Source organism: Triturus cristatus, chromosome 9, assembly GCF_964204655.1.
Source record: "Triturus cristatus chromosome 9, aTriCri1.1, whole genome shotgun sequence".
Taxonomy (NCBI): Eukaryota; Metazoa; Chordata; class Amphibia; order Caudata; family Salamandridae; genus Triturus; species Triturus cristatus.
In genome coordinates, this window is record NC_140592.1 from 996,051,739 (window position 1) to 996,071,748 (window position 20,010).

The following is a 20,010-nucleotide window of genomic DNA, read 5'->3' on the forward strand; positions in this document are numbered from 1 at the left end:
TGAAAATATCATGTTGTCATTTGGACCCCTTGACATCTTGCTTGAGCACGCTTTGGTGTTGTGTCTGGCTCTTCTGTAGAATCTTATAACTGTGCCAAAGGTGCATTGGAAAGCGACAGGAGCTTGAAGGTAGAAGAGCCCTTTGGCCATTGTAACCCTGTTTCCCATACCATTGAACAAGGGTAGGAACGGAGGGGTGAGATGGACGAGGATCTTGACCGTGTCCGTCTCGTTTGAGGCCCAGGTAAAGACCTATGACCCTTTCCCTCTCAGCGGGCTGGAGAAAACCAAGAGTTAGAGATTCCTTTGGCGGAACAGACCTCTATCGCCTGTTTCTTGTGTGGTTTCCTTTTTTTCCGGACTTGCATTTAACAGACACCTCCACTTTGCCCTCATCCAACTATGATGAAGTGTCTGCCTCTGGGGCCTTGCTCCCAGCATCTATTGACCTACTGCAATATGAATTTTGTTTGTCAGGAATTTGGGTAGAAAGAGGTGTGTAGCTTCGTATGCAATGCATTAGAATTGGACGTTGTTTTGATTAATAGTATTGGAAGCTCTAAATGGTGACCTATAATGTCGATCCCAATCGTGGTCAACCAAAGCATGAAAACCAGTCATAGTGACTCACATTGTGGTATCTAGCAGCATTTGTTCATCACATTATGTCCGGTTTGGTATTTCACAGGCTGGGATCCATTATTGTTGATCCGTGGCCTGGAATACACTGTAAGTGGTGCACAGGTGGTGTTTTGTAGAAAGTCTGACTTCACATTTGCTAATTTTGTATTCTTCCCTAATCAGTGGTATTATAGCAGTGACTCTCAGTGTGTGGTGTTTATGTGAGGGCCCATTACACGCTATGATCCTTTAGATCGGGAATCTAGGGAGTTTCTTATTATGTTGCCATTCACATCCGGGTTCCTCTGAATTATGAGTGGCAGTTAGCCCTAACCCCTGTGCATGCTTGTATGTTTTCAGGTCCTGACCTCTGACCTGGAGAAGAGAGAGAAGCAGCAGCTGAGGATGCTGGAGCAACTCAAGGAGATCCAAGCTCGCTATGAGTCCTGTGAAGCTGACCGCCACCGGGCCGAGCTGCAGAGCGCGGAGCTGGCGCAGCAGGCTGAGGATGCGGCCAGAGAGGGGGACCAGTACGTGGCTGAGTTAAGGCAGGCCGAGGCCCTGAGGCTGGAAAGTGAGAGGAAGAAAGAGGAGCTTAAAATCAAGGCTCAAGAAACTATCAGACAATGGAGACTGAAGTCCAAGAAGCTAGAACGGGATTTGGAGAGGCAGGGCGAGGCTGCAGACGAGCTGACTGAACGAAACAATCAGGTAGGAGGAAGACCTATGCTACTGCAGCATCCCCTGCATCAGTGTGAGATGTCTGGAATCCCTGATATGATCCTATGGCAGTTCAGTTTGTTTCTAGGGGGCTTTTTTCTTTTAGTTGTTAGAGACTGGGTTCTACAGGTCTCCTGCCAAATGGCTACAATTGCCGTGGCAGCAAATTAGTCTGCAGGTAGTGGCAATCTGTAAGACAGCTACCTAACAGTCGAACCTGAATCAACACCGGTCTAGTGGTTCTTATTGTTGATCATGTGGTGTGCATGTGATGAGGGAAGTGCTAGTATTTGTACCCTAGATACATTAGCTGGCTACAGTATTTGTATTCCTCCCTAACGAGCGGCAATGCATGGATAGTTTACAAAGTATATAACTTACCATTCTGATTTTTATATTTATCATTTTTAGGTCTCGCCTAGCAGCGCGCATGCGCTGCTCTGCGAGACTTATTGTAAGGGGGCTTCAAAAAGCTCACCACACGCTTGTGCGTGTGTGGCCTATTGCTTGCAGTTACCTGCACGGGCGCTATGTGTTTTGAATTATCGTGCCCAGACGCATGCGCGATAATTCAAAACACATGGCTCGCTGTGTCGCGCGCGCACCACTCGCGCGCTTGTTTTTTTCGCATTCAGCTTTTTCTTTCTTTCCTTCTCTGTTAGTGAGAAATCTAAACATTTATCGGTGGAAAGGTATCTCCATGCACTCCCCTCAATAACCCTGATGTTCACGAAGTGTTATTGGAAGCGAAAGGAAGAAAGGTGCCATTTCTTTCTGATTTTTCTCTGGCGTGCTGTTTACAATTAGAAGAATTTGTTGCCTCCCGGTTTTAGTTGCCACCGATATAGCTCAGCTAAGAAAACACAGATTTCTGAAGCGACTTGGGACTAACTTTGATTTTGAGCGGAATTGGCAGCTCTCTATTGCTCGGGCTTGCACTCGCCCCTGTACGATAAATTGGTCTTGACGTTGTCAATAATATTTCAAAATGCATCATTTTTTATTTAGGTGCTGAGTGTGAGCGGATGGAGGAGCTCGGCTTGCAGAGATCTGGGTTAAAATACTATTTTTTTTTAAGTAGATTACTTTGTATTTTTGCAGGGCCCCATGTTCCAATTCTTGGCATATTTTTCTGATTGGGGTATTTGCGGTTTCTTGACCCACAATGTTTCCAATCACCTTCCGCCACTATCGCATATGCTCTATTTTAAAAAAGGTTCCACCATAAAAACCATGTACGGGAACCATATTACACTGTCGCAGAGTGGTGACATATAGTCTGCTTCCTGACATCTAGCAGAAGCCAGCATTGTCTTGATGCGTGCCGAGTAAACACAAGACAGCTTGGTTCAAATCTCAATTAAGTTCGCACCAGGGCTTTAAATGGGATGAAAAAACTGGAGGGTCTCTCAAAGGGGCATAGCCAATGTAATTAAGGGCGTGGCTTAAAATCACTTAATCTAAAAATCTGTGCTGTCCATAGTGTGCCGCCTCTATTTGCTGTTTCTGTCATTAAATCTAGATATATGATACAACAAGTAACATCATACCTACAACAAGTCAGGACTATTGGCTTTGTCAATGGTTGTTAGTTGCATAAGATAAATAAGTAGCAATCATGGCTTGAATATAATATTGACAAACCTTCCACTTACAGCCCTGGTAACACCACGGCAATGTTGCTGCTCCTGAGTTTTCAAAAAGAGAAGGGAAATCCTGAGAGAAAATGACTCTCTTTAAAGGATTTCCCTTCCCCTACAACGCTCACCTGGCATGATGCCATGCCGTAACTTCTCCACTATTGAGAAGTGAGCAGTGTGAGCACGCACACATCAATGTGCCTGCTGTCACCGCAGTCTGGAAACAAACAGCCCGCCTGTGACCGGGCACCAAACAGAGCCCAATAGAGACCCTTTTCAAGGCCTCCTTTAAACAAGCATTGGCATAGCCAATAGGTCTCGCCTTTGGGACCTTATAAATGTTTAGCCATGAAACACTTGATGTTGTTGCACCAAGGATATTGTATAACTAAACACTTATAAGGTCCCAAAGGTGAGATCTATTGGCTATGCCAATGCTTGTTTACTCTGTATCTCTTTAAATATGCTGGTTCACTTGGTATCAGATGACTACACAATGTATATATTTGACTGATTTTCCAGTTGAGAGCACACATTGCCATTCTTTATTTAAGATCTAACTTCGTTTGTTAGTGATCTGTCCAAGTGATAGAAGTTGTCTTCGTGTTTCTTCAAAAGCCTTTGATGTGAATAGGGTTTTAAGAAATTGTCAGTAAAGTACAGTTTTCCAGTGCTGAATCCGCCATGAGAGGATGGCCATTTCCCACTGAGAAAGCCATAGTAGCTGGGAGTAGTGGTGCGAGGGGTGCTGCAGCACCCCAAGATAACCCTGCTGGAGTTCAGAAGGTAAATGACCAAAAAAAGATGCTTTTCCATTTGGTTGTTATCGTGTCTCATTTGCTGTGTGTTCAACCAATAAAAGCTTTATTCAGAGGCAAAGCACATCCATATAAGCAAGGTACAAATACAGCAATTTTAGCTAGTTAATAAAAATTCATGTTATAACAATACATACAGAAAGATCTAACAGTTCAAAATCTTTTAAAATTAAGAATAGTTGATCATCAGAACATTTCGAGGGTAAATGAAAACCTAATTATCAGCAAAATTTAAGTAAAATTATAAATTAGTTTTTGTATTTTGCGAGGTTTGATGATATACAGCTAACGATCAAAGAAACTAGATAATTAATGTTTAAAGATTTGATCTGTGCCTTAGGCAAAATTTTAAAAACATAGCAATATTAAAACAAATTGCAGGAGACTCTAACATTTGTAGGACCAGTAATGCTGGACGACATTTGCGCATTGACAATTGTTTCAGAACAGGTTTCAACCACCGTTTTCTAGGTTCAATAAAATATTTACAAAAAAAAGTAACGTGTAAAAGGGACTGTAAAGAAAGATCGTTGCAGGGACATGTGGAGAGAACCTTTGACCAGTCATTTGGGTTCGGAAAAGTAATTAGTCGGTGGAAGTTGTTAAATCTGAATCTGGTGAGTAGGAAAACATCGTAAGTTGGAAAGCAGGAGGACAAATAAGGCTCAATTTCAAAAGAAGTTTGGATTAGTAGGGAGTGCTGGACGGAAGGTTTGTTGGCTTCTGTTGTTAACCGGAGATTGTCAAGGTGTTTTAGACATTCCATTTTGAGTGATTTGCGGGATATTCTTAGCATATCGTGTGGTGAGGAATAGAAATTCGGGTAACCCAAGTCGTTGAGGAAATTGCGGACTAAGTTTAGCCAGGGAATTTTTTCAAAATGATCCAGTTTTTGACAGTCAGTAATGATTTCTTTGGTTAGTGACGTCTTGTCTGAAGTCCAGATACGGTGCCAGAGGAGGATTGGTTGCAGACGAATGAGATCGGTTATGAATGGCATGCCAAGTTCTTGGTGGCAGGCGTAGGTAGATGAGGATTGAGGGAGTGATAGTAAATATCTCAAGAAGGAGTTTTCTGTTTTTTGGATGGAATCTACTTGGGCATGACCCCAGATACCCGCACCATAAATGGTAGTTGAAATGCATTTTGGGCGATAAATTTCCAGGATTTCCTTCGGGGATCTCTTTCCGAGTCTCTGGGTAAAGGACATTAGAGCCATGGTGGCCTTTAAAAACTGATGGTTTCTCGACTCAATTGCCCTTTTCCAGGTCTCCTTATTATCTATCACCACTCCCAAGTAGGGGTAAGTTGTTGTAATTTCTATCTTAGTGGAGGTAATGTATATGCGCGAGTCCTTTATTGATGTTTTACCAGAGGACATAATGAAAGTTTTGTGCGGATTGATTTTTAAATCGAGATTGGACATGAAATTGTGATAACGGATCAGGGAGCGTTGAAGTTCAAGTGGAGTGCGGGCGAGAATTACCGCATCATCGGCGTATAGTAATGCAGGGATTTGTCGGTTTTTGACCAGGGGTAGGTCCTGGCTCCCCTCCAACATGGCTGCCTCCAAGCCGTTGGTGTAGATGGTAAAAAGGAAGCGTGCCAGGACACATCCCTGTCTTACTCCCCGTTCCACTTTAAAAGGTAATGAAAGTTGGCCCCCTGTGCCGAATCTTACTTTGGCAGTGGCGCCAGAGTAAAGTTCTCGGATGTAATTAACTATGGTCTTATCCACCCCTATGTCCAACATGATTGACCATAGTTTTCTGTGAGAAACGCAGTCGAACGCTGTGGAAAGATCGACATAAGCCATGTGGAAATTGCCTCCCTTTGCGTTCACGTATTTTCCTCTAATCAGTACAAGATTCAGGACCTGGTCGATTGTTCCCAGATCCTCTCTAAAGCCATATTGTAGGTCTGAAATGATATTGTTATGGTCTGCCCAGCACTGAAGTCGGTCAAGTAAAACACGACCCACCACTTTGCCGAGAGAATCAAGCAGAGAGATGGGTCGGTAACAAGTCGGACTGTTGCGATCCCCTTTTTTGAATATTGGAACCAATATGGACTCAGACTATGAGTCCATCGGTCCTGTCTTGCTGGATGCATTCAGTACTCTGAGTAGAAGGGGAGCCCACAGGTCAGTGTTGGACTTATATAAATCTACCGGGACCCCGTCCGGTCCTGGAGCCTTTTCCCCCTTACTGGCTTTCAGAGCTGAAGTGATGTCATCCAAGGTGAATTCAAGGTGAAAGGGGTGCGAATCGTGGGTAGAGGATTGGGTAACCTGCAGAGGGAAATTTGAGGATGATAGAGAAGAGTGAGTTAAACTAAATATCTGGGAAAAATGATTGATCCATTCTTGCTCCGGTATGGCCACCTCTAGAGAGTTTTGATTTTTTGGAGCTGAGAGGAAGGATGAGTTGATTACCTCCCAAAAGGCTGTAGGATCCTTTGTTTTGGAGCTGTTGTGGAGGGCAGACCAGAGTTCTTCTTTTAATTCTGATTTACGATTCTTTAAGCACTCGTAATAGAATTTTCTAATTTGAGCGACCTCAGATTTAATTCGCGGGACTTTTTTTAATGCTAGCTTGAGCGTTTTATGAGCCTTAGAACAGGTGGAATTTAGCCAGCTAAATGTAGGTGTTTTTTTAGATTTGAAGGGAATGGTTAAGGCCTTATTAATTTCTGTTATAATAATCTGGAAGTTTGATAATATCTCGGAGGAAGAGGAGGAGTCTGCCAGACAAGATGAAAAGGCTGCCCTGTTCCCTGTAATAAGCTCTTTCAGAATTATTTCAGGGTTGATACAAGACCACTTTAGGGCATAGCCATTTGGCCGGTTCATTAAGAGGTTATTCTGGCGTAGTGAATTTACAGGGTGAGTGAAGGAACTGGGTAGATCCAGAGTGATGGAGATGGGAAAGTGGTCGCTGTAAATGCAGTCGTGAGTGGTAAAATTGGTAATCAAATTGACTGCACTAAAAGACAGAAGTATAAAATCTATACATGACATGGCACCTCTGCCGTGAAAGGTTGGAGTTAGCTTGATTGGTGGAATTGACAGTTCATTGGAAAAAGTTATTTGCAAAGAGGACATAATTTGATTCATCAGAGAACCTTTAAGGGAATGTGAAAAATGAGTAATGGTGGATTTGTTGGAATCCATAAGGCCACAAGTGATCTTATTTTTATCGCATAGTGATAAGTTGAAATCTCCCCCCCAAATCAGGAAGGGATTGTTAAACTGGGGCTGATGAAAGTAGTCCACTAGAAAAGATTGAATTTCTTGAAATAATCCTAACAATTTTGTGTCTTGCAAATTATTATAAAAATTAACTATCAGAAAGTGAGTGTTTTTATTTAATATGATGGATATGATCTGATAGTTAGATTCGGCTTTTAGTACATTAATGAGTTGACCTGGAATGAGATTCGAGATGTAAATCACTAAGCCTCCCTTAGCCCGCCCTGAGGGTGAGGGAAGCGCGGGGGTAGAGAAAGTTTTGTAGCCATTTAAATGAATAGGTAAAAGAGCCCAGGTTTCCTGCATACAGATAATATCGTAGCGACTGACAAAGTCAAGCCAGCCCTCGTTTTGAATTTTTGAGTGCAAGCCTGCAATGTTCCAAAAAATGTACCTTAGTGGGTGACAAGAGGAAGGTTTTAGGGGAATATTTGATGTAACGAGTTGTGAAGTTGTTTGAATAGGAAGAGGAACCTCGGGGATTAGGGTTAGGTTAGAGTCTATGTGAAAAATAATTTGGGAATTATCTAGAATGTCTGTAAGAGTTGGGAGAGTAGATGGGACTAACTGGGAGAAGATGGGAGGTGATGAGACATGGAGAGGAAACGGAGATGGTGGGTTGCTCATTGGAGGGGGTACTGGATCAGTATTTAATTGAGATAATTTGTTACTGGGAAATTGAACAGTTATAGGCATTTGAGGGGACTTTGGGGCCAAAAGTAGTCAATCAACTTCCTCAATTGGTGAGAGGGAGTTGAATCTATTTTCCATTAGGATTGAGGCGGTCGGAGGTTTGGGCAGATAAACAGAAGGACGGTAGAAAAAGCCAAGAGGAAGAGCAGAAATTGCGGTTGAGTTAAGGAAAGGATCCTCTTTTTGCGCTAGGATCGAACGGGCGAATTTAGGAGATCTAAAGTTCACGATGATGCAGTCGCCCTGGATCGTTTTTTCTGAGGGACCAATCCAGTCTGTTCTTCGTGCCATGATGATTTGGTTTGAGTTATGAACATTAAACTGTCTGTGCTTAACAAACCAGTCGACCACTTTATTTTTCAGGGAAGGCCAAGACTCGGTCGCTCCATGATGCAGGGAGGGGACTCCAGTTAAAACCACTCTGTATGGACAAGTGGCAGGCGGCAAATTTGGGCGGACTGATTTTGGAAGAGACCGTTTGGTAGGGTTATTGAGGTTGGAAGGAATGCTAGAGTTTTTTTGTGAAAAAGGCATTGTGGATGAGTTATTTTCTGTCAGACTCCTGCTAGTTGGTAAACTGAGAAGTGGTTGAGGAGAGCCGTTAGGCAGGTTGTTTTTTTCAGAGTGGCAGAATGAGTCTTTTTGATGATTGGCGTTAGTGAAAACTTCAGTGGGAATAATGGAAGGATCACAAAGAGGTATAGGTTGTTCTTTAAGATTTATTAGTTTGGTCTCAAAGGATCTAAGTGCTTCGTTCATTTTAGCATAAAGGCTTGAGGCCATAGCATCCAATTTTTGTGCAAAGATGTTTCCTAAATCGTCAAGATTAATATTTACAGTTGGTGGTGAATTTGAATTAGGTAAAATTACTTTGGAGTAAGACTGGACAGTGGGAGGGAAATCCGCCTGGTCAGTTTGAGTGCCTTGGGTTAGCTTTTTTAGTTTAGTAGAGTCGGTACGTTGTTTAATTACCCTAGGCCTTTTCTGGGATTTTCCTGATTGCGTGACTTGAGAATGTTTCGTTCTGCCTCGCGTTAATGGGCCCTTAGAGGAGGCGATGGGAGAGCGAGGGTAAGTATCATTATTATCTGATGCGATTTGGGTGATTGGGGGGTGGGATATAGATGGGGAATTGAGGTAAGGACTTTTGGGTATGGAAGAAACTGTGCTGTGGGAGGAGTGGCTGGGCGGGAAAGGGTGCGATGGCTCAACGGACAGTCTACGTTCTATGAGATCGATTTCATTACTTATGATTGTATCCGCCCGCAGAAGGTAGGCGTCCAGAGTCCCTGTGGAACAAATACGTTTCTCCATAATTTTTACACACGTTTATAGCAATGTCAATGGTTTGCAATAGGATACAAATGTCCGGAGCTAATGGTGCAGGCGGGACAATAGGCCAAAAGATACTCACAAAATTACTGCCTGCGTGATCTGAGTGAGGACTAGCTGGGATTGCTGTCGTCGTGACTCCACACCAAGGCAGGATAGAAGATGACCGAGACGTGGCCCAGCCCAGCCTGCTTCAGCCTCAGACGGTCCCGCCCCTGTCCCGGGCTTCTCCCGGCGCGACCCGCGCGCGACCTCGCGGGGGGAGGGACCAAGCGTGGCTTTATAGCGCCTCCTGGCGCGCTGCTAAATCGCTGGCGGGGGCGTTGCTGCGGGGCTGCTGGTCTCTGTAGTCCCGGACCTGTTCAGATCGAAGAACCGCCGAGCCCGGCCGGCACTGTGATAGGTAGTAGAGTGAGTCCAGTGCCTCAGCGGGGCTCGGGAAGGGTCAGGGGTACTGTGTCCCACGAAAAGATCACCACTGGACTCGGCCCCAAGTGTGGCTTTATAGCGCCTCCTGGCGCGCTGCAAAATCGCTGGCGGGGGCGTTGCTGCGGGGCTGCTGGTCTCTGTAGTCTCGGACCTGTTCAGATCGAAGAACCGCCGAGCCCGGCCGGCACTGTGGTAGGTAGTAGAGTGAGTCCAGTGCCTCAGCGGGGCTCGGGAAGGGTCAGGGGTACTGTGTCCCACGAAAAGATCACTGTGTGTTCAGAGACGTAGGTCAAATTTTAGGCTATGTCTTCTGACAAATTAGTGCTTATTCTTTTAACATGGAGATTGGTGTTTTATTTTTCTTTCTAAGACCACACAGTGAGAATATTTTGTAAAGTCAACTATATGACAGTCCTACTGGCCTACAGAGTGTGTGAAAGGATAAGCTGTAAATACATGCAAATGAACTGTACAAATATTTCTAAAAATTTAGCAGTAGTTAGCACAAACAAAGCATATTTTTTGGAGTGAAGTGTGATGGAAACAAGGATTTTAATAAGAATAAAACAAATCCAGACACATTACTTGGCGATGATCAAATGATTCATATTTATTGAATCCCACAAATTATGTAACATTTGTGCCCTATATCCTTTTTTTGTAATAAAAATGTATGCATGTAAATTTTCTGGTGAATTTAATAGAAAATGTGATGTTTGTAAATAACAGTGTATGTTTACACCATGCTTTAATAACATATTTGCGGCAGTGTGCTCTAAAATGCACCATCGGCTACATACCTCACCCTTACCTCTGTCCTGCTGAATTGGTGTGGCTCGTTTTCTACACTTGTTTTTTGTGCAACACTTGGAAATTGTTCAAGGCAATGTCGGCCAGACTGATTTTGTGGCTCGAGAAAAAACACAGAAGTAGCTACAGGCACCTACAATAAACCTGCTAAATAGGCGACGAAAACAGACAAAACCTGTCTATCCTATTTCTTTTTTTAACTTTGTTGGGGGTGGTGGGATCATCAAATTTTAGAAAAGTCACCAACTCCTTAAAAATACTTTTCAGTAACTTTTTTGGGACCATAGATCAAATGCAACCAACTATGAAACACACTTTATTGAACCCCACTTACATTAGTGTAAAATATCACTCTAGAGTATACCCCCTCAATCCTATTTATGTGTTCTAAAGTGTGTGTGGCAACTTATTCAGAAAAGGACAGGGATACGTATTTGTCTTTCAAGAACTAGGCGCTATTACTTATGTCCTTTCCTCTGAGGATGAAGTATGAGAATCCTAAGGAAGACTCCCTTCGTCTGACAGAGGCTTCCACGTACTTTTTGTAGAAAAGATGGGTGATGGTCTTGGTAACATTGTCAAGCTTTTGAGGTCCTGTGACAGTCAGTCTTTAATATACAAGACAAATCTTTCTAGGGCAAGGTGTGCTTTCTTATATTAGCTTGGGAAGGCTTAATCCCTTCTTCAGGTGGACTGTCTGCAGGCAGATCACTTCTTTATTGTTTTGAGAATCATGACAAACATAGAGGACAGAGAAATAGCTAGCGAGATAATTCTTAGTAGATAACGCTGGCTTCTGTTTTTGGGAATGTAGTCTTAAGTGCAGCAAAGAATTGCAAATGAGTCTTTCTGTCGTACATGCAGATGACAACATTTAGAGGCTTCTGATTTGTGCACTCATTGATATTGGTAATCTGATAGAGACTTCTACCTGCAGATTCCATACCTTAGAATTATCCCCAGGTGTCAGATTGAATCCTGAAATTTTTCGTGAGCAGTACCCCTGCGCGCCTGTAGGTGGCATCGTTCAGCTCCGCGTGGCATCATCTGCGCTGGAAGTGACTTGTACAGTGCCTATATAGGCGCCCCCTAGTACGCTGATGTCATTTCCTTTCTTTCCGTGCAAGTGAGTAAATATACAGAGAAGAGCTTCTCCTAGTCTTTATTGACTGACCTTTTTTCGATTTTTTTGTGTGACTTTGTCTCCTGGTGCCTCAAGGATGTCCACTGGATAGGCTGGTTTCAAGCCCTGTGGCGCCTCTCACCAACAGATGTCTGTGTCGGGCCACATTTGTTCTGCCTCTGGTTTTTAGAGCGCGATCTCGACATTTGCTATCATCAAGTCTCAATAAAAGATCACGTGGCTAAGACCCACATAAGACTATCTGTACAGTACATCCTGGCAGCAGTTTTTTGTGCTGCACTAGACACATTACCTGTTTGTGTTGAAAAATGAAAACCGTGAAATAGTCCCTATAATTTACATCCTTTTTAATGCTTCTTTTTGAATGAAAATCTACTTAAGTCTGCTTTACCGAGAGAACAATTGGAGTTCCTTTCAGCCAGCCAGGTGGTCTTTGAACCCTGACCTCTGTCCATTTTATTCTATTTTCACAGTGACCACAATTAAACATCTTTTGGCATCGGATTTCATTCTCAGTAAAATGTCCAGATAAAACGTATTTTTCGTTTTCCTTTACAGAAACACCATACCTTCACTGTTTAAGTCCCCTCTTGTGGCACAACAAAGTATGAGATGAGTCCAGATTGCTTTTTGTTTCCTGTGTTTCCTCAATGGGCGCAATTGATCTGACAAAAATATCAAGGATGATATTAGAAGCCAGAGTGGGAAACCGGCTCAGAGATGCAGAATATTCCAAAAAGGGTAACCTCGGGCAGCTGCCCGTTCCTGGTGAAACAAAAGCATAGATGAGCATTTCCCACTGCTTTTGACACACCAGCTCTTGGCCCCTCACTCGAGGCTGGCTAAAAGCAAAGACGAAAATCACTTAACAAATCATTTCTGCGGTCTCCAATTGACATCAAGCGATATGAGGCCTAAGTCATCTATGTCAAGGTTGAAACCGCAAATCCCACTGAGTGTTCACCTTTAAGATTGATATTCAAGGACTTTGATGGCAAAGGGGGTCCCTACTCTCTTAGCAAGAAAACACGTGCTGCCAAGGCATATGCGTTGACTGGATTGTGATCAAGCAGCCACAGAACTCTGGGTGCTCCAACGCAGGATCTTTCAAAGATTCACATGTTCAAAACATTCCCTGTTGGTGAGCTTGGAGTCCTGTGGTGGTTATACAGTAGCAGTAAGGTCAAACTCCCATAGAAAATTAGAGAAAGCATAACTTTATTATCCAACCCACCTCATTAGAAAAGACCCACAATCCAACCAGTGAGATGAAAGCAATCATAACTCTCTCCCCTAGTGCCCTCCATAACTCAAACTTTCTGTAGCACACATATGAAAGAAGAAACTTTGAAACACCTCAGACCGTGGAGGAGAGAGTGTCACATGGAAATCTATGAAAGATTCCAACGTTGGAGGACTGGAGTTACAGGCAAATATATGTTTTCTTCTTCTACATTGTAGCTTTCTTCTGCATAAAATTAGCAACGTATACATTTATATGCAAAATTTATGCAACAATATTGAAACATTGATTCAACATAGTAAAGCAATGAAAATGGAAGAGGTTTGCAATAGTGAAAAAGATGTTGAAGGACCGCCTGCCCCACTGCTGAATGCCTCCACCCTCCTGTATCCAGGAAACTATGACTTCTCCACATGAAACAAGAAAGCAGCACATTCTACTCTGAATACCGACTGTACTGCAGACATATGTATTACATTTGAAATGAAACATCTATGCTAGAAATGATACAACATCTAAATCATCACGGAGCTGGAAACCCTCTACTTTGTCAATAAATTTGTGCTCTAGAGTATCACAAATAACTAATACTATGACCTTTTGTGAGGAATTCTCAAGGGGCGTAGCAAAGCTAATCATATGTTGATTCTTATAAACTGTTATGGCGTAGTGCATTGAAGTTAATATGATGAACTGTAGCACACTTTCTAAAGGACACTGCTCATGTCCGATTCCTCACCCCTAGAAATATCTCAAAGTGGCAGATTGGATCTGAAATTTTTAAAGCAATTGCTTCCGCGTGACAGCAGGTGGCGCCTTCGACATCTATAACAACGTCACACTATCCTGGATGTGATGCAGTAAAGACGCCTATAGGTGCGACCCCTATGTGCTTATGTCTGCTCCTTTTTTTCTGGGCCAGTAGCGAGAATCTGCAGCTCCGCTTCCAACTTTGTCTACTGACACTGTTCCAAATTTAAGCTATGACAGTGGGTCAGGGAAGAAACAACGTCTACCTGGAAGATGACTGGTTTCAAACAGTACTGTGACATTGCCTGTCATATATTGACACAATATGGTGTCTCGGTCCCAGCCATGATTCGAAATTTTGCGACAAGTCTGCTCTGATGTACCAAAGGCTATCTGAGAGCAGGAAGCTAAACTATATGTTATGGAAGTCGCAGGGCAGTTCCAGATCAGGTAGGTGCTCCCATGCCAAATCATGGTCTCAATCCAAGTCCTTAGGTAAGTCAGAGGCGTGTCACTAGTGCAAGAAGGTCAAATGGAATTCTTCCTCCTCTTGACACTCGAAATCAGTCAAAAAGCCGTACAATTAGCCATCCAAGGGCCTGAATCAGTTGATATCTTCTGGCTTTGAACCTGACGCTGGTCCTGGCATGCCCAGAGTTCCCTCTTGAGTCCCTTTAGGCCTCACAGTTCTTCTGTGGACACTAGTCACACTTCCACCATTTGGTCTTTCCCCTGGTGCTGAGAGACTCCACTGGGTCTCATTCCGGACCCCTGCTAGCTCCAGTCCGTAGCTCTACTCCAACTCTAGGAGTGCTGACCCAGACAGAACTTGTGCTAGATCTGTTCCCAGCACCAGCCCCAAGATAATGTGAGCCTGTGCTAGGACCCATATCATACTACAAAATCATCAAGGTGCAACCTACAACGTTAAAATGCGATTTCCAGCCTCTTCCACAATGCCAGTGTGATCGGAGGCTGTAGCCTTCTTAGGCTTTGACTCTTATGCAGTTCAAGGGCTTCAGAATAATTCCCATGATTGACAAATTAGACCCCCACAGACAACATTACACTGAGGCTAGGCTATACCTAGATCCTACAAAATGCATGTTGGTTGGATTCCGTTCCAGAAACTGAGCTAGAGTCCCTTCTAGGTCCACCTAAAGAATGCCTCTTTCGTAGTAGTGGTATCCAGGGCAACAGAAGCCCTTGACTTGCAACGCCCCACAGCAGCAACAAACTCAAACCAGCTTGCTAAGATTCCACATCACAGGCCAGATACAGCAGAACCTTTTACTGTCCGTCAATGATGCTCTTACAGACACTTTGACAGTCACTTCAGTGAAGTCATGCTCAGCTTCTCAGTTAGTCGACCTGTGGCCAGGTGACACATGCTTGCTCCTTCTGATCAGACCTTCGTGATACAAACCCAATGCTGGAAAGTCTTGTGGTGCAAGCATTGAGAAATCAAGTAAACCCAAATACATTCCCTTTTGCTCCACCAGATAGAGAATCTAAATAGATTGCTGCATTTGATAAAAAGGTGTTCTCTTGTGCCAGTCTAGCCGAATACTCTTTAAATGTAGTCTTCCTTATGGACACTGCACTCAAGCACTTTGGGACATGGCCAGTGAGATCTTGCTGGCTGTCCCAAAGGAACACAGTACAATTTTAGCCCAGACCATTAATGATTGACAAAATGCTGTAAAATACTTCCTACTAGCAGGCGTCGACACAACAGATTGTGTGGGCCGGGCATGGGAAACAGTGTGGTAATTAGACCTCATACCAAGATGTGTGCATTTGGGAGATGTCCAGTCCAGGCATCCTTGATGGACATACCCTTTGATGGATCTAGGCTCTTTGGGGAGAAGCTGTGCGTCTGGTCGGGTCCGGCTGGAGGGGGAAAGCGATGCTTAGATTCTGAGGCGACTCCGATCTGCAGGTAAGTGGATTACTGCTCTGAACTCCGAGATCCTTTTGTTACTTGCAATTCATAAATTGTAATCCTTCTAGTAGAGCACAGTGAGCTATGAAAGAATTTGACTCCTACAACTTGTATCCCTGACCGTCTCATGTAAGACAGCTTGAGCATTGATTTGCAATCTTACGTGATTTATTTTGAATGGATAATGTGTATATTATGTAAAGCGCTCTAACACTCTGCATTGGGATGAGTAGCGCTATAAAAGAAATAAAATAGTGCTTTTTAAATTTTGTGTAAATACTGGGACAGGCAAAACCATATGACCTTCTTACAGTGCATGACCTTATATACAGGGACTGAAAAATGTAAAAAGCATGCATCTCTTAAGTACCTGTGAAGAGATAAGAAGCTGTGTGCTTTTGTTTCCTCTCCGTTGCATTTGAATGTAGGTGTGAGGTTACACACCCTCCCCCGCTGCATGCAGGTTTGTGCTGGGAATGGAAAGCAGACAATGTACAGGTGCTGTTAAACGTGTCCAGTGTCTGCAAATGATACTGGGACAAGTTCAACATATTTCTGTGGGACCCAACTTCTTGGCAGGGTGGATGGCATCCACCCTGTGAAAATAGTGGGTATATGCCGTGTACCATCCAGTACCCATGACTTGTGTTCTGGAAATAGCTCACTTAATCTACCCGACAGCCCCCAGCGCCTTGAGACCCCTTAGGGGTGAGTAGTTCGCGCTTTACAAATGCCGGATTTGGGTGTAAAGGACCCTCCTCGTCCAATAATGGACATGTGTTTCGGACACAACCCTGGGTCTGGGAGCCGATTTCAATGATTGCAGTAGGCCGTACCGCAGCGTTGTTTGCCTGCTGGCCAGCAGGACACTGTGCTCAGTTCCCGCCCACACTGTTCATCTATGATAAATGTTCGGCTTCACGTGCCAGGCTCAGCCCAGCCAGGGCTAAATGGGCGTTGGGCGTGCTGCCTTCCCCCGGAGAGTATAGGTACGAGCCCGTACATTTTTTACGATCCAGATTGCTGTTCGTTTACCAGACTCTGTTTAATACAGGCTGCCACATTATTACGGTCCGAGCAGATGATCCGCGGCGGTTTTCGACTGCGGCGAGCGGACGCGCGGTAATTTGTTGCCGCTTTTACACTCTGGTGTGTTGATAAACATGCTCAGCAGTTTTGCAATTAATTTACCCCCGTGAAGGCTGTGTGTGTATCCCTGAGCAGGTTTAATTACGCATTGGGCGTTTGGATGCCTTATTATAAAACAGGCTCGAAGCAGGTTGGGGAATTGAATTATTTAATTGGCGCGCGGGCTGCCGAGGAGTCGGCGTACAGCGCGTGTACAGCACGCGCCTCCCCACGGATGGTAATGCGCAGAATGTACCACTGCGAAGGTGCAGGCCGAGCATCGAACTATTGTCCACCCCCGTTTCCTTGTTTGAGCGAGCCGCTCGCTCCTCCTTCCTACAGGGCTTACGAAACGAGCCCCCCGGCTCCGCTGCAGACGTCAATGAATGAATTGTTATATTGGTTTTGGGGTCCGTCCGGCGGTCCAAGTAAACAAAAGCATAAATGAAACTTAAATGGGGGAAAAAGCTCGAAGGCTTTCTCTCGCGAACCAGAACTGTGCTTCCGAGTGAGGTTTCCACGGCTTCCTCTTGTGTAGCCTTGCTCCTGAATTTATCTACACGTTTTACATAAATATATGTTGTATTTTTGTGTGGAAACATTTCACTGAAGGAATACACGCGCTATTTAAATGCAATTACAATACGGCGCAGTACAGTGCTTGAAACATACCGCATCCATGCTTTATACGGCCAGGTGGAGAGGCAGTCCGGCCTCGGATGGTAGGGCTGGGGACGCTAGACACTAGCTGTTTCACCCAAGAGTCAGGGAAACCATACAACCTGAAGTCCACGGAGCAGTACTGGCCCGTCTTTCGGAAACTCTATAGATCAGTAACTTTCGCCCTTTGATGTGATTTCCAGTTGGTGTTGAAATGTATTCGTGGCTGATTTCTTTCATAGAAATGTAGGTTTCAGTGCTTTAGTGACCACACCGTCATCCGCTTCATTCAACACGCATGCACAGACGTCACCCAAGGATTACACTGACACTTTCATTGTGGGTGAAGAACTGCTGCAGGTTTATTTCATACAACATAAGTATGATGATAAATGGGTTATCTTACGGGCGATCCAGGGCAAGCAGCCCCTTGCTGCTCCGCCCGCCTGGTGAGCCAGCACGCACGGTGGGTCGATGCCCGGCAGTGCGGCACATATTTTCAGATCATCCACTGGGTCACGTGATCTGTCTCCTACTCCCGCCCCTTTTGACAGGGGCGGAGCGTGTTATGGCACACCCCCGGTTGGTCAGGCCCCCCAACCGCCCGAAGGACTAACGGGGCGCCGTCGCGGTCTTCCCAGAACCTCCTTCGGCTCCCGGACCTTGGCTCGGGCACCCTTACTGTGCCGGACAGGGGTACCCTTACTGTACCGCCTGTCGCAGAGGTACCCTTACTGTACCCTTCTGCCTCCAGATCGCCCTGTAACTCCACCACAGCTCTGGGGAGGCTTCCGTCGCTCGCGTGTCCGGGCAGGAGCGGCGCGCAGGAAGCAGAGGAGGAACTGGGCGAGAGGGACGCCTAAGTAGGGGGGGGGGGCTAGCCTCGCCCCCCTATCGGCCCGCCTCCTAACTGCCCACTCATTGGGAGATCTCCTCCCTGGGCGCGGCCTCACGCGCGAGGCAGAAGAAGAAGGGGGGGGGGGGGGGGGGGGGGGGGGGGGGGGGGGGAGGGAGGGAAGGCTGCGACGGGCGGCCACTAGAAAGCTGCCCTGCTGATGTCAGGCCGGGAAGGAGGGGAAATACTTTCCTCTATATATCCTCTTAGTTATTCTCGAGCATGCCCATAGTCCATCTGTTAGTTATTGCCTTGAGTCTCTCAAAAGTACTAAACTCTTCAGGGTCACCCTTTTCTGCTGGTGGGCACTGTTGACTTGACCCAATTGAAAATGAAAACTGTCTTTGTTGCGATGGTCACTTCAGATACGCTTATGGGAAGTTGGATGCAGTATTGAGTAGGGAGCACTTCCTGGCCATCCATCTTGGTGCATTGAGCTTGTGCTCTAAGACTACTTTTTAACCAAAGGTCTTGCTCACTGTTCATTGAACCCAGAAGTGTATTGTATCTTTTTTTTGTTACTTCTCCACCCTCTGTGGCATTGGAGTGAAAAAAAGCATGTTTTGGAATCCCAGTTCACCCCACTATTCCTCTTAGTAGGACCAACAGCAGTAATAATAATATTGGCAGAAACCTTCTTTTCACAAGACACCAAAAGAAAGGCAGAGGAGGAATCCCGCGGCAGCAACGGGAAAACCCCAAGGTACTTACAAGCAATGATGACACACCTTACCTTTTGCTCTAGAGCAACAAAGAAGCAGGCATCCGCTACCACCTCCATACTGGTACGATTGGGTTGAATGGTTAATATTGTACAGAATAGTTGCTGAAGTTCAAAGCACATATGCCATGTTTTCTCACCTAGTCATCCAAACTACCAAAGTGCTTAAATGCAATCCCTACAAAAAGACAATGCAGTTGAAAGAATGACCAGTAATCCAGCGTGAAGGGTACCCTGCTGTTAGCTATAGTGAAAACGGGGTCAAAGGAACAAATCAGGGCCTTCCACAATCTTAAAACCAGCAAACAAGATTGTAAAGAAATAAAAAAAATCGCCTTATTTATTCACAACTGAACAAGGCCAATTCACTAAACTCTGTAGACATTCTGGATGCATATAATCAAATCCCCAAGATATGCAGCCAGCATATTCGCATATCCAGTACCACGGCTATGGTTTAGTATGAATTCTGCTCCAAAGTCTTTCTCCAACTGTATGGCGGTAAAAGCTGCCCATATCCCGAAAATGAAGATCTACACGGATGACTGACATACATCATCTGAGATAAATCACAGAAAACTAGCTTGTCACCTGGCAAATAAATTATTTGGAAGCTGTGTTGGTCACAATGAAGTGTCTCTTTTAAAGGAAAGACTATAGAAGTCCACCAGATGTACCGTTTCACTTCACTCCATTTCCCTGCAGCCAGATAGTTGCAAAATCCCGCTTTTCTATTTTCAGTCTCTAAGAGTATTTAGAAGAACAGAGGGCTCATATGTCTGACAACTGGGGCTGGGATCACCAGCAGGTATCCAGTCTGTCCCAAAGCAGTACTAGGAGGGCGGGAAAAACAGCCTTTACTTCGAAGTTTTTACTTCGTATTACATTTTCCACACATTTTTTACATCGTAAAGATTGCTGGCACACAAGTCTTTAAAACGCAAGACAAAACCACACATTTGAGGGTAATTAAAAAAGGGGGGGCTTGGGGGATCTACCCCCTAAAAAAAAAATATTTTTTAAATAGTACCAAACCCTTAAACGACAAATGCAATAAATTACATATAATAAGAATTAATGTATAATGTTTGAACAGTAGGTAGCAGTGTTAGACTGTAACAGGATTTTTCAGAAATAGTAAGCATGGTAAAAGTATGCGTGGTAGTGGAATGCATGGTGAAGGTGTATCTCATGTGAGTAAATGTGTGGTA

At 44.5% G+C, this 20,010-nt stretch overlaps 1 protein-coding gene across 2 annotated transcripts in view; it reads left to right on the forward strand.

The window, feature by feature from the left end:
* CEP128 (centrosomal protein 128) overlaps window positions 1-20,010 on the forward strand; it is an 860,263-nt gene that overhangs the window by 277,887 nt on the left and 562,366 nt on the right. For both annotated transcript variants that reach the window (XM_085626613.1, XM_085626612.1), the window contains exon 13: window positions 982-1,332. In XM_085626613.1, coding sequence (XP_085482739.1) covers window positions 982-1,332 — 351 coding nt within the window. The remainder of the gene's footprint in view (window positions 1-981; window positions 1,333-20,010) is intronic.